The sequence below is a fragment of the Herpailurus yagouaroundi genome, unplaced genomic scaffold (assembly GCF_014898765.1).
Source record: "Herpailurus yagouaroundi ecotype Mexico unplaced genomic scaffold, PumYag 29, whole genome shotgun sequence".
In the NCBI taxonomy this organism is placed as follows: domain Eukaryota; kingdom Metazoa; phylum Chordata; class Mammalia; order Carnivora; family Felidae; genus Herpailurus; species Herpailurus yagouaroundi.
This window is the reverse complement of record NW_024412377.1, coordinates 116,426,259-116,439,004: the sequence shown is the minus strand read 5'-3', so window position 1 is coordinate 116,439,004 and position 12,746 is coordinate 116,426,259. Positions and strand designations below refer to the sequence as shown.

Below are 12,746 nucleotides of genomic sequence, written 5' to 3'. Positions count from 1 at the left end.
TTCTCCTAAACTCTGTGTTTTTAATTATGTTCACTCAGATTTCCTCTGGTGAATACATTCAGATGTCTGGTCGAGCTGGAAGGAGGGGAATGGATGATAGAGGAATTGTGATTCTTATGGTGGATGAAAAGATGAGCCCAACGATTGGAAAACAGCTACTTAAGGTAACTGAGTTAAGATTCTGTGGCCTCACCAGGAATTTGAGAAACTTATTTCAGGAGGTACCTTGAAATTAGTTGTGTCAGTTCCAATACCTTTCTAAGTAGATGAGTTAATCTACTAAACCATTTGTGCTTGAAAGGTAGAAGACAGTAACTGCTCAAAGTGCTGTACCCTACTTTTGTACCCTACTTTCTGTTATAATAAGTAAAGATCAACTCATGTGAGGGAGGGAATGTAAAGATCCCCACAGAAGACAGAAATATTTACTTTGCCCTCCCAATTTAAGACACTTTCCCTAACTGCCTTCTCCACTGAACAAATTGCTCTTCCTGAGTAGGGCACATGCTCTCAGTATTTTAGGCCATTACCTTCCCCTAGCTTTGTAACTCCACATAGCTTAATAAATTAATTCTGCAGTCTAGCATTCTAATGCTATTGATGGATCATAAATATCCCAACAAACAAAAGTTCAACTTTTAAGCTTTTTTCAAATTAGCCTGTTCATTTTGCGTGTTTAGTATTTTTGTTTTGGATTGTCTTAAGGGTTTAATTTTTGTTTTATCTTGGAGAACTTCTCAGGGAAGTTTGGCCTGGTTGCTTTCCTTCTCCTCCATGCAGTAAGAACTTATTAAAAAAATTCCTAGAGAAAACTGTTAGTAAGATGGGAAACTCAACATTAATTAAAAATATAAAATTAACTGGCAGATCATTAGCTAAAGCTTCAAAACTTGTTAATTTCATACATGGGTCATTATCTCTGAAATGGACCCTTTTCAGTTTCTAAGACTTGGGAACAGCAAGCAAGGAGAATTTGAGATATGGGTGTGGGAGGTCTTATATGCTAAAGCAAATATATGTAAGAGTATATGTTTTTTTTTATTTGAAGACAAAGTTTATCTGTACATATTCATAGCCATCATATGGTGTTTTAAAGATTACCACTTGGAAACCTGTTTTTAAGTGTCCATGTAGCTTTAGTTCTTCATGTAGAGAAAATGACACAAGATTTGAAATTTGTATTTTTAGTCTTCAAATTGTGCCAGATATAGTAAACATTATTTTCTTTCCTTGTGATCTATATATGGAAAAAATTGAATCAGGTTGCTAAATAGTAAGAAGCAGGATTTTAATGACAGTATCTGGTTCCTTTAGTACAGATTTTTCATTTCATTTACTTGGCATTTCTGCATGTAAAGTGCACCTGTTAAGTTTAAAAGTTCTTTTGTCTTTCATTTCAAAAATTTTGTTGTGGAAAAAATATTAATTCTTGAATATTCTGTTGAGATCTACCCTCAACAAATTTTTAAATTTAAAAATATATTATTGTTGACTATAGGTACACTATCATATGTCATATCTCTGGAGCTTACTTATCTTGCTTGACTGAAAGTTTATGACTTTTGATTAGTAATTAACCTTTTATACCCACCTCAGTTGTTGGCAACCACCATTCTACTATTTGATTCCATGAACTTGACTATTTCAGAAAAATCATATTCGTGGATTCATGCAGTATTTATCTTTCTGTGGCTTATTTCATTTAGTATGATGTCCTCAAAGTTCATGTTGTCACATATTGCAGAATTATTTTCTTTAAGGCTCAATTGTATTCCATTTTATGTATATACCACCTTTTTTTTAATCCATTCACCTATTGATGGACATTTAGATTATTTCCACATCTTGGCTATGTGAATAGCACTGCACTGAACATAGGAGTTTTAGTATCTGGTCACCATTTAATTTTGATTCTTTTGGTTAAATACCCAGAAATAGAATGCCAGATCATATGTAGTTCTTATTTTTTTTTTTTTTAATTTTTTGAGGAATATCCATTCTGACCGTTGTAGTACACAAGAGTTCCCATTTCTCCATCATTTTTATTTTAATGTTTATTTTATTTGAGAGAGAGAGAGAGAGAGTTAGGGAATGGCAGAGAGAGAGAGGAAGAGACACAGAATCTGAAGCATGCTTTGGACTCTGTCTGCACTGAGCCTGAGACAGGGCTTGAACTCACGAACCATGAGATCATGACTTGAGCTGAAGTCAGATGCTTAACCGACTGAGCCACCCAGGCGCCCCTTTCCATCATTTCTTTCTTTTTTTTTTTTTTAATTTTTAAAAATATCCATCCATTTTGAGATTGAGAGAGAGAGACAGACAGAGTACAAGCAGGTGAGGGGGAGAAAGAGAGGGAGACACAGAATCCGGAGCAGGCTCCAGGCTCTGAACTGTCAGCACAGAGCCTGACACAGGGCTCAAACCCAGGAACCACAAGATCATGACCTGGGCCAAAGTCACATGCCCAACCAACTGAGCCACCCAGATGCCGCTCCATCATTTCTTAAATTAACTCTTTAAAGCAGGTTTACTGAGATATTATTCACATTGCATACATTAATCAATATTCCTGATTTTTAATATATTCACAGTTTTGCCACCATCATTACAATCAGTTTGGGAATATGTTTATCAGCCCAAAAAGAAATCTCATATCCATTCAATCACTCCCCATTTCCTTCCTCTTTCCTTTCCCCTAAGCAAACCACTAACCTATTCTTTGTCTCTATAGACTTGCCTATTCTAGGCATTTCATATAAATGTATTCAGATAATATGTGATGTTTCGTATCTGGCATTTCTTTAGCATAATATTTTCAAGGTTTAGCCATATTGCAATATGTACCAGGTCTTCATTCCTTTTTATTGATGAATATTGTTCCATTGTGTGGATTTAGTACAGTTTATCCCTTTATCAGCAGATGTATATTGAGGTTGTTTGTACATTATGGCTATTGTGAATAATGCTGCTATGAATGTTTCTTTACAGGTTCTTAGGTGAACTTGTTTTTACTTCTTTTCCATATATACCTACGAGTAAAATTGCAATGTCATATGTAATTCTGTGTTTAACCTTTTGAGGACTTGGCAGACTGTTTTTCCTCAGCAGGTGTACCATTTTACAGTCTTACCAGCAAAGTATGAGGACTGTAATTTCTTTGCATTCTAGCCAACACTTGTTACTACCTGTCCTTTTGATTTATAATCATACTAGTGAATGTTGTACTAGTGGTACCTCTCACTTAGAATACTGTATAGTTTGACTTGTTGAAAGGGTATAGTACCTGATTATTGATAATATTGCAGTTACATAAGCATATATGTGTCTACATTTCTAGGTTTCTGGACACATTTATTGAGACTAACTGCCCTACTACTTTTTTTGTCCCCTAGGATTTTTTCAGGTAGTTTTACTATTGTTAAAGAATTTGTAGGCAACTTATTCAGAACAATAGCAAATAATAGTTTTAGAACATTTTACATATTTTAGGCATGGAAATAATTACTGGTACTATCCCAATTTTATAAATAAATAAGGCATACAGAAATTAAGAATTTTTTCCAAAGTCATTTTGTTGTTAAATGGCAAATCCTGCTTTTAAAGTAAGGCAATGTGATTTCAGAGTCCATGCTCCTAACCACCATGTGCTACTACTGCTTCTCAGTACTTCATGCAAATAGATTGTTCAATTACTGGCTCAGACAGAATTTGGCATGACAGCACATGCCAAATTGTTCTCTTGACAAACTTTTTTTTTTCTTTTAATGTTTATTTTTGAGAGAGACAGAGTGTGAGCCAGGGAGGGGCAGAGAGAGAGAGAGGGAGACACAGAATCCGAAGCAGGTTCCAGGCTGTGAGCTCTCAACACAGAGCCCGACGTGAGGCTTGAACTCACAAACTGTGAGATCATGACCTGAGTCAAAGTCGGATGCCTAACTAACTGAGCCACCCAGGTGCCCTATTCTTTTAACATACTTAATACAGTATATGAACTTATAAATCATTATAACCTTAGGTCTGTTTTATTTTCCTTTAAATGTCAATAATTGAGATTCACCCTTAAGTAATAGGATTTTACTGAATGGAATGTTTATTTTCTCAAGTAATAATTAAAATACATAGATTATTCAGAGTCACTGTATGTTAAAGGAATTAGTATGCTTTGTACGTTGGTAAAATTTGGATCTGTTTGTCATATTTAATCATTTTTCCTTTTGTTGGGTTAAGTAGTCTTAGCCAGAAAGATGACAGAATACATCTGTTCATTGCTTGTTGGCTAAAGGTTATTTGTTGCAATTTACAGTATCTTAGCATGCATACGCAGTTCTATATTTGTGCATGTAAATCATTTAATGATCTTACATTTAAAATATTTTAGTAATTTCTTTCTTAGCCTCTTTGGCTTGACTACTTTTCTACCACCCATTATATAAACGTATTCAACTTTCCAAAATGGCTCTTGTTACAGTGTCCTCTTTTTGTTTATCTAATACCTTCATATCCATTGCCCTTTAAAACTTTTTATTTTATTATGTTTATTTTTTAATGTTTATTTATTTTTGACAGAGAGAGAGACAGAGTGTGAACAAGGGAGGGGCCGAGAGGGAGACATAATCCAAAGCAGGCTCCAGGCTCTGAGCTGTCCGCACAGAGCTGGATGCAGGGCTTGAACCCACAAACCAGGAGATCATGACCCTGATCGGGGTCTGAAGTTGGATGCTTAACTGAGCCACCCAGGTGCCCCGTTGCCTTTTTTTTTTTTTTAAGTATATTTATTAATCTCTATACCTAACGTGGGCTTGAACTCATGACCCCCAGATCAAGAGTTATATACTTTACTGATTGAGCCAGCCGGGTTCCCCTCCATCTGTTGCTTCTTATTTATGGTCAGAGTTTTTATCTATTAGTTCAGATAGAATTTGACATAAGACAGGAGCTTGTTCTTTTTGTATATACTTGATGTGAGCTACAAAAAAAAAAAAAAAAAAACTTCATTATAATGTTTTCTTAAATGAAAAGTTGGGTCAGACAGAAAGTGTGTGTATAATATCCAGAAAGACTAGTGAATGTATCTTTTATTCTTCAGCAGTTAAGAGATCCTTTACATTTCTCCAGTATAATCACAAAAACATATATATTCCATAATTTCTGAAATGAAATTTCAACTTAATGGTTTCTTACAGAACATATTGTGCTTTTTGTAAGAGACTATCCAGGCTTTCTGCTTATAAACAGTTGTGTGTTCATTTCAACCTGAATTATGTTGTTAACGGCTTAGGAAGATGAAATTTATTTTCTGGTTTTTCAAAGCTTTTGGAACTTTAGGAAGAACATACCTTGAGTATGTGATTTCTTATGGACCTTTTTTGAAGAAGTGGAAAGACCCATGTTTATGCATTTTCTTCTATCTTCCACTATTATAGTTCAAAAAGCAAAAATAGAGTGGCAATTTTCTATACTCCTTGCCTGAATGAACCATGCACTCTACAACTTCAGAAATCATTAGAAGTAGAATACCATTCGGAAGGTAGTATTACAAATCTGCTTTGGAAAATTGATATGTAGCTCTCTTAATCGTACTACCTTTCAGTGAGCAACTTGTCAACTGAAATAATCCTTAAGGGGAGCCTGGGTGGCTCAGTTAGTTAAGCGTCTGACTTCAGCTCAGGTCATGATCTCACGGTTTGTGAGTTCAAGCCCTGAGTCGGGCTCTGTGCTGACAGCTCGGAGCCTGGAGCCTGCTTCAGATTCTGTGTCTCCCTCTCTCTCTATCCCTCCCTGACTAGTGCTGTATCTCTCTCTGTCTCTCAAAAATAAATAAATGTAAAATAATGCTTAAAAAACTACTTAGTATTGGCTACCGTTGTTCCAGGTTAAAGTTTAGGTGACCCTTTTATTAGGCTTTCTGTTGATACATGATTTAAAAATTTTATAATTTGGCTGGTCAAATTAAATATGTAAATGTTGAGAAATACTTGATCAATATTTGAGGGTTCCTATAATTTTAGTAATGTGAATATTGAATATTGAAAAGATAGAGATGTGAAATAAGTTGCAATTTAATTTGCCCTCTAGGAGGATTTTAGCCCACAGACTCCATAAGATGGATCCTCCTACCTCTTTAGCTTGAGCAAGTTTCTTCACATCTCTGAACCTGTTTCTTGTTTAAAATTAAGACAGTAAATTGGTTTTGTTAGGAATATTGTGAATTGAAAACTTATTATTGAAAGTGATTAGTATAGTGATTGGCAAATGCTTCGTAGATGTGGTCATTTTTAAACTTGGTGAATCTATTTACATATATACATAGAACAGAAAGTGAATAGCGAGCAGTATATGGCTCAATAGCACAGTGTCTACTAACTCCAATTCGGGAAGGAAAAAGATGGATTTTAACACCAGCAATTAAATACTTGGCCAGAAAGTGACACATCACTACAATTTATTGGCCCACACACCAGGAGTCCAGAAAGTGTAACCTTATGAAGTGCCTAGAAGGCAGAAAGCTAAACATACATGGCTTTTAAGAACAGTTTTTTTTTTTTTTAATTTTAACGTTTATTTATTTTTGAGACAGAGACAGAGCATGAAAGGGGGAGGGTCAGAGAGAGAGGGAGACACAGAATCCGAAACAGGCTCCAGGCTCCAAGTGGTCAGCACAGAGCCTGGCGCAGGGCTCGAACTCACGGACCGTGAGATCATAACCTGAGCCGAAATCGGACGCTTAACCGGCTGAGCCACCCAGATGCCCCAAGAACAGTATTTTAAGAACTGCTGTTGGGGTGCCTAGTTGGCTTAGTCGGTTGAGCATCCAACCTTGGCTCTCAGGTCATATTCTCACGTCTTGTAGTTTGAGTCCCGTGTTGGGCTCTGTGCAGACAGCTCAGAGCGTGGAGCCTGCTTCAGATTCTGTGTCTCCCTCTCTCTCTGCCTCTCCCCTGCTTACACTCTCCTATCTCTCTCATTCAAAAATAAATAAACATTAAAAAAAAAATTAAGAACTGTTGTTCCTAGTCAGTGGATTTTTTCCCCCTTCTCTTTCCCAAATCTCAACTGTTTAATCACTTTGTGTTGGTCATTTAAAGGAAATAACTTAATACATTTCTATAGTATTCCTTAACATGGATTAAATTGTTAAGCAGTTTAATTGGCATCTGTATAAATTTATTTGAAAAAGTTACAACATTGACATTTTTTTTTCCTCTTAGGGCTCAGCTGATCCTCTAAATAGTGCTTTCCATTTGACCTACAACATGGTATTGAACTTGCTACGTGTAGAAGAAATTAATCCTGAGTACATGTTGGAAAAATCCTTTTACCAGTTTCAACATTATAGAGCAATTCCAGGAGTAGTAGAGAGTAAGTATAAAATTACTGTAACAGTCTATTTAGCTAGTAGAGTAATAGCATAATTACTGCATTATTGGCTGCTAGGCCATTGTTTATTTTCTGGTTAGCTATATCTTGGTTTTTACATAAAGTGAGTACTACAATCTGATTATTATAACCAACTAGAACATTTTAAAATAAAAGTAAGAAAACTGTCAGAATACCTTTATAGTTGGTTCAAATTTAATATAATTGAGTGTTATAGTCATATTACGTTATAGCTCATGTTGATGAATAATGATACAACAAAAAGCCTGGTATATTAAAATTTGACCTGTAAGAAGCATGTGTGTATTAGCCTTGCCCTTGTATGTTTTCTCAATATAAAAGAGTGCCACAGCACAAGTTTATAAATGATTAAGGAAATTTAATACTTCAACTGGGATTTGAGTTCAGCCTTTTTAATTTCTAGCTCCTATTATGATAATGCTTTCTGAAGTTCAGAAACTAAGTGTTCTGTGGTAGCTCTTTTCAAGTAGAATTGATTCTTAGAGGATATTTTGGCTGATCATCAGAGCTGATTAAAATCCAAAACAGAGGCAAAGATTGAAAATACTGTTTTGGGTAGATCTTACAAAAATAATACATAGTCATAAAGAAAAAGCCCCCAGAAAATTGAGCAGAAGATAAAGAGGAAAGTTAAAATCACTTGTAACCTCCTACAGAGTCAGCCACAACACTTTGTAGTTCTTCAAAGTTTTTTTCTTTCTCATACAAATGTTTTTTTTTTTTTTTTCAACGTTTATTTATTTTTGGGATAGAGAGAGACAGAGCATGAACGGGGGAGGGGCAGAGAGAGAGGGAGACACAGAATCGGAAACAGGTTCCAGGCTCTGAGCCATCAGCCCAGAGCCTGACGCGGGGCTCGAACTCACGGACCGCGAGATCGTGACCTGGCTGAAGTCGGACGCTTAACCGACTGCGCCACCCAGGCGCCCCACAAATGTTTTTTTTTAAGTGGGATTAAGTACATTAGTTCTTCCTTAACCATGGTTGTTATGTGTTCCAAGATTCCCACAGGATACCTGAAACCACAGAGTTGTAACAATATATTGTAATAAAGGTTACGTGAATAAGGTCTCTCTCTCTCTCTGTCTCTGTCTCTCTTTGTCTCTCTCTGTCCCTCCCTCCCAACCTCCCACGCCCCACCCCCAAAATATCTTATTATACTGTACACACCTTTCTTGTGATGATAAAATGCCTACCTGATGAGGCGAAGTGAGGTAAATGACATAGGCATTGTGATGTAGTGTCAGGCTACTATTGACCTTCTGACAGATCATCTGTTTATAGAATGCATTTGAACACAAGTAACTGAAACCACAGAAAGCAAAACTGTGGATAAGGAGGAAGATGACTATATACAGTTTTTATAAAAGTAACAATGGTATTTACATTTAGTACCTTTTGTTAAATATTTACCTTATGCCTTGGCTTTGTGTCAATACTTTACATTCATTACCAGCTCTGGCTTTTTAAAATTTAATTTCCAGTATTTTTTGAAAGTATGATATTTATAACTACATAACATTTCCATTTTATAAATGTGCTATGATACATTTAACAATAAAGGCAAATTTGAGATACTTTTATATCAGTTCAATTTTTATGTAGCCAAAAGTAAATGAATTTTAATAATGTGCCTTAAAGGAAAAAGGCTTAAAACATCCAACTGTGTTAATTTATTTTTTCTTTCTTTTCTTTCCTTTACATGGATGATAGATCATAGTTATTTCTTCTTATGTTAATTTTTCAGGTCTTAAGAGAGGGTTCTTCATTACAAACTGTAAAACTGGAAGGAGCTTTGTGATCATTTTACAAGTTGTTTTAAAGACCTAGCACTCCCTTCTCCCTGAATCCCCGTATCTTTATTGCTAAGTGCCATGGCTTTCCCTTCAGATTCTGATTAGACTTTACCAGCCATGGGGGACCAGTCATTCGCCAATCACTGGAAGATTGAGCCCCCAGATACCTTTGTTTGTCCTGTCCCCAGCAACCCCAGTTGATGGCCACAAACAAAGCAGATCTGGTTTTGGATGATACCATTCCATGTCCTTAACCAGAGATACTGAGGAAATAACTTTCCAAATATTGTCTTACAAAATGACTATCACTGTAAAACAATATTTGTCACCAGCCAGTGAACAAGTAGTAGAAACCCACAGGTTTGGTGCACTTTGATTTGAGGGAAGTAGGGCAGGGCATCTATCTGGAAAGAAGTTTGGAAATTCTGGGGGAAAACTAGTCAAAAAAAGAAGTGGGATCTTAATGAGCCGCCCAAATTTGAGATAAATTTTTAGTGAGGTTTGGCGAGGCACACTGTACAAGAGATGGAAACATATAGAAGGCATAAGGAAATTACAAATTGCAGTTAGAGGTCACAAGTGCCCAAAGTCCGTTCAGAATTTTTATGAGGCAAACTTGCCTGCAAATGTAATGTTTGTCATTGTAAGATCAAATTTTATTGAACATGCTGCTGTTACAAGGTCATTGATAGATCCTAACTCCAAGTGGATTGGATATGGTTGGAGCAGCACAGACTGGATCCAGGAAAACATTGTCTTATTTGCTGCCTGCTGTCCTCCACATCCATCAGCCATTCCTAAAGAGAGGTGATGGGTTTGTTTGCTTGGTGCTGGCACCAACTTGAGAACTGGCCTAACATGTACAGCAAGTAGCTGCTGAATACTGTAGAGCATGTCAGTGGAAGCCCACTTGCATCTATGGTGGTGCTCCTCAGGGACCACATATTTGTGATTTGGAGAGAGGTGTGGAAATCTGTATTGCATTACCTGGAAGACTTTATTTAGAGTGTGGAAAACCAGTCAGACAAGAACCACCTACCTTGTCCTTGATGAAGTAGATGGAATGCTTATAGGGGCTTCGAGCCCCAAATAAGGAAGATTGTGGATCAGATAGGACCTGACAGGCAAACCCTAATGTGGAGTGTGACTTGGCCCAAAGAAGTAAGACAGCATGTTAAAGATTCTCTTAAAGAACTACATTCATATAAACATTAGTGCACTAGGACTGAGTGCAAACCACAACATTCTTCACATTGTAGGTGTGTGTCATGATGCAGAAAAGGATGAAAAACTTACTCGTCTAATAGAAGAGATCATGAGAAAGGAGTACAATAAGACCATTTTTGTTGTTGTTGAAACCAAAAAAAGATGCGATGAGCTTACTAGATAAATGAGAGATGGGTGTCCCAGCATGGGTATCCATAGTGACAAGGGTCAACAGGAGTATGACTGGGTTCTAAATGAATTCAGACATGGAAAAGCTCCTATTCTGGTTGCTACAGATGTCACCTCCAGAGGGCTAGATGTGGAAGATGTGAAATTTGTCATTGGATATGACTACCCTAACTCCTCAAAGGAGTTCATTAAATTGGAAGAGCTGCTCGTAGTACACAGCACAAAACAGGCACAGCATACACTTTTTTTTACACCTAATAAAATAAAGCAAGTGAGTGACCTTATGTCTGTGCTTCCTCAATCTAATCAAGAGCACTTATTCCCAGTTTGCTTCTGTTGTTTGAAGACAGAGATTCTGGTTGTTCCAGGAGTAGAGGAGGCATGAAGGATCACCGTTGGGACAGATACTCTCTGGGCAAAAGTTGTGGATTTAATACCTTTAGAGAGAAGTAAAATTAGGACAGAGGTTACTGTAGTCTGCTTAAGAGATTTTGTGGCAAAAAGTCAGAATGGTATTTATAGTGCTGCAGTTAACATCTGTGGGAACTTTGGAAGTAATTTTGTGTCTCTTTACCAGTTTTAGGACTGGTAATCCAATGGGCACTTACCAGAATGGTTATGATAGCACTTAGCAATATGGAAGTAATATTCCAAATAATGCACAGTGGTATGAACCAAAGGGCATATGCGTATCCTGCTACTGTGGCTGTGCTATGATTGGCTATCCAGTGCCAACAGATTATTCTGAGTAATACTTTAGAAGTATCTGTAAATGTCTGTTTTTCGTAATTGTTCTTTATATTCTATGTTTTCAGACAAGATAGTTTTTTAAAACTATGTATTTATTTATGCAGAGAAAGAGCACACAGGCGTGTGTAAGTGGAGAAGGGGCAGAAAGAGAAAATCCCAAGCAGACTCTGTGCTGACAGCTCAGAGCCTAATGTGGGGGCTCAGTCTCCTGAACTGTGAGAAATCCACAGTGACTCTTAGCCGAAATCCAGAGTCAGGCGCTTAACAGACTGAGCCACCCAGACATCCCAGACAAGATAATTAATAAATAAGGGAAATGCAGATATGACTGCACTGCAGCAGTATTTATGGTGTACATTTTCACTGTGTAAGTTGGATATTTCTCTGCATTCCTGAAACAATTTTTAGGGTTTTTTTTTTTTTTTTGTATTAGAAAATGCAGGCTTTGTTTTCATAAAAGTAAATGTACAGTAATTAGAAATAAAATAAATGAAGGCAACACATGACCTTGTAATGAAAATATTTGAAGACTGAAAAAAAAAATAAAGGCCTAAGAATACATAAAGGTCTAGGGAAGTTTAACTCAATATCTGTGGGTATACGTTTGATTGGTGGCGTAATTAGGATTAGAATCTTGGACTCGTGCTGCTAAGCTAAGCTGTTTTTATTAAGTCATAGGTCATTCTTTTTTTAATGTGGTAAGAATAGATTCAGTAACTTCTCTGAAAAATACAAGGCTGAAAAAAAGGTGATTAAAGAAACTTGAGCTGGATGGTTTTTTATTTTTTATTTTTTGGGAAAGTTTTTTAATGTTTATTTATTTTGAGGGGGAGAGAGATCCCCCTCAAAATTTTGAGATCACAACCTGAGCTGAAGTCAGATGCCCAACCAACTGAGCCATTCAGGTGCCCCTGAGCTGGCTGGTTTTAAGACTTACCTTTACTTTAAATACCACAAACAAAACTTGAATTTTTAAAATACACCTTATAAAATTAATGGCAAATGTATGTAATTTCAGATTATATTTATTATTTTCTTGTTAAGTATTTGATGCCATTTGTCTTGGTGAATAATTATGACCTTAGCAAAGAGAATAATGATTCTCTTTTGTCAAGGAAGCATATTTTTAAAGGGGTTATAAATCTTTCTCCTGCAAAGTAATTATATATAATAATAGAATAAAAAAACAGTATCAGTAAGATTTAAGTACATTGTGGATTTGGATGTAAATTAAGGAAGTATTTTTATCAGATTAGGACATTCATTAATTTTGCTTCATATGTAGAAATTTCCGATGCTGCCTTTGAAACACATATATGGTTACAAGCCAGCTTAATATTTTAAATAAAAAGAATTAAACTTTAAAATATTCCTACTGGGGTGCCTGGGTGGCTCAGTCAGTTA

At 36.3% G+C, this 12,746-nt stretch overlaps 1 protein-coding gene and 1 pseudogene across 1 annotated transcript in view; both read left to right on the top strand.

Moving 5' to 3' along the window:
- Positions 1-12,746, top strand: part of MTREX (Mtr4 exosome RNA helicase) — a 106,470-nt gene that overhangs the window by 36,213 nt on the left and 57,511 nt on the right. The window contains exons 15-16 of the mRNA XM_040453185.1: positions 39-164; positions 7,212-7,362. Coding sequence (XP_040309119.1) covers positions 39-164; positions 7,212-7,362 — 277 coding nt within the window. The remainder of the gene's footprint in view (positions 1-38; positions 165-7,211; positions 7,363-12,746) is intronic.
- On the top strand, positions 9,315-11,478 carry LOC121040734 (probable ATP-dependent RNA helicase DDX5; annotated as a pseudogene).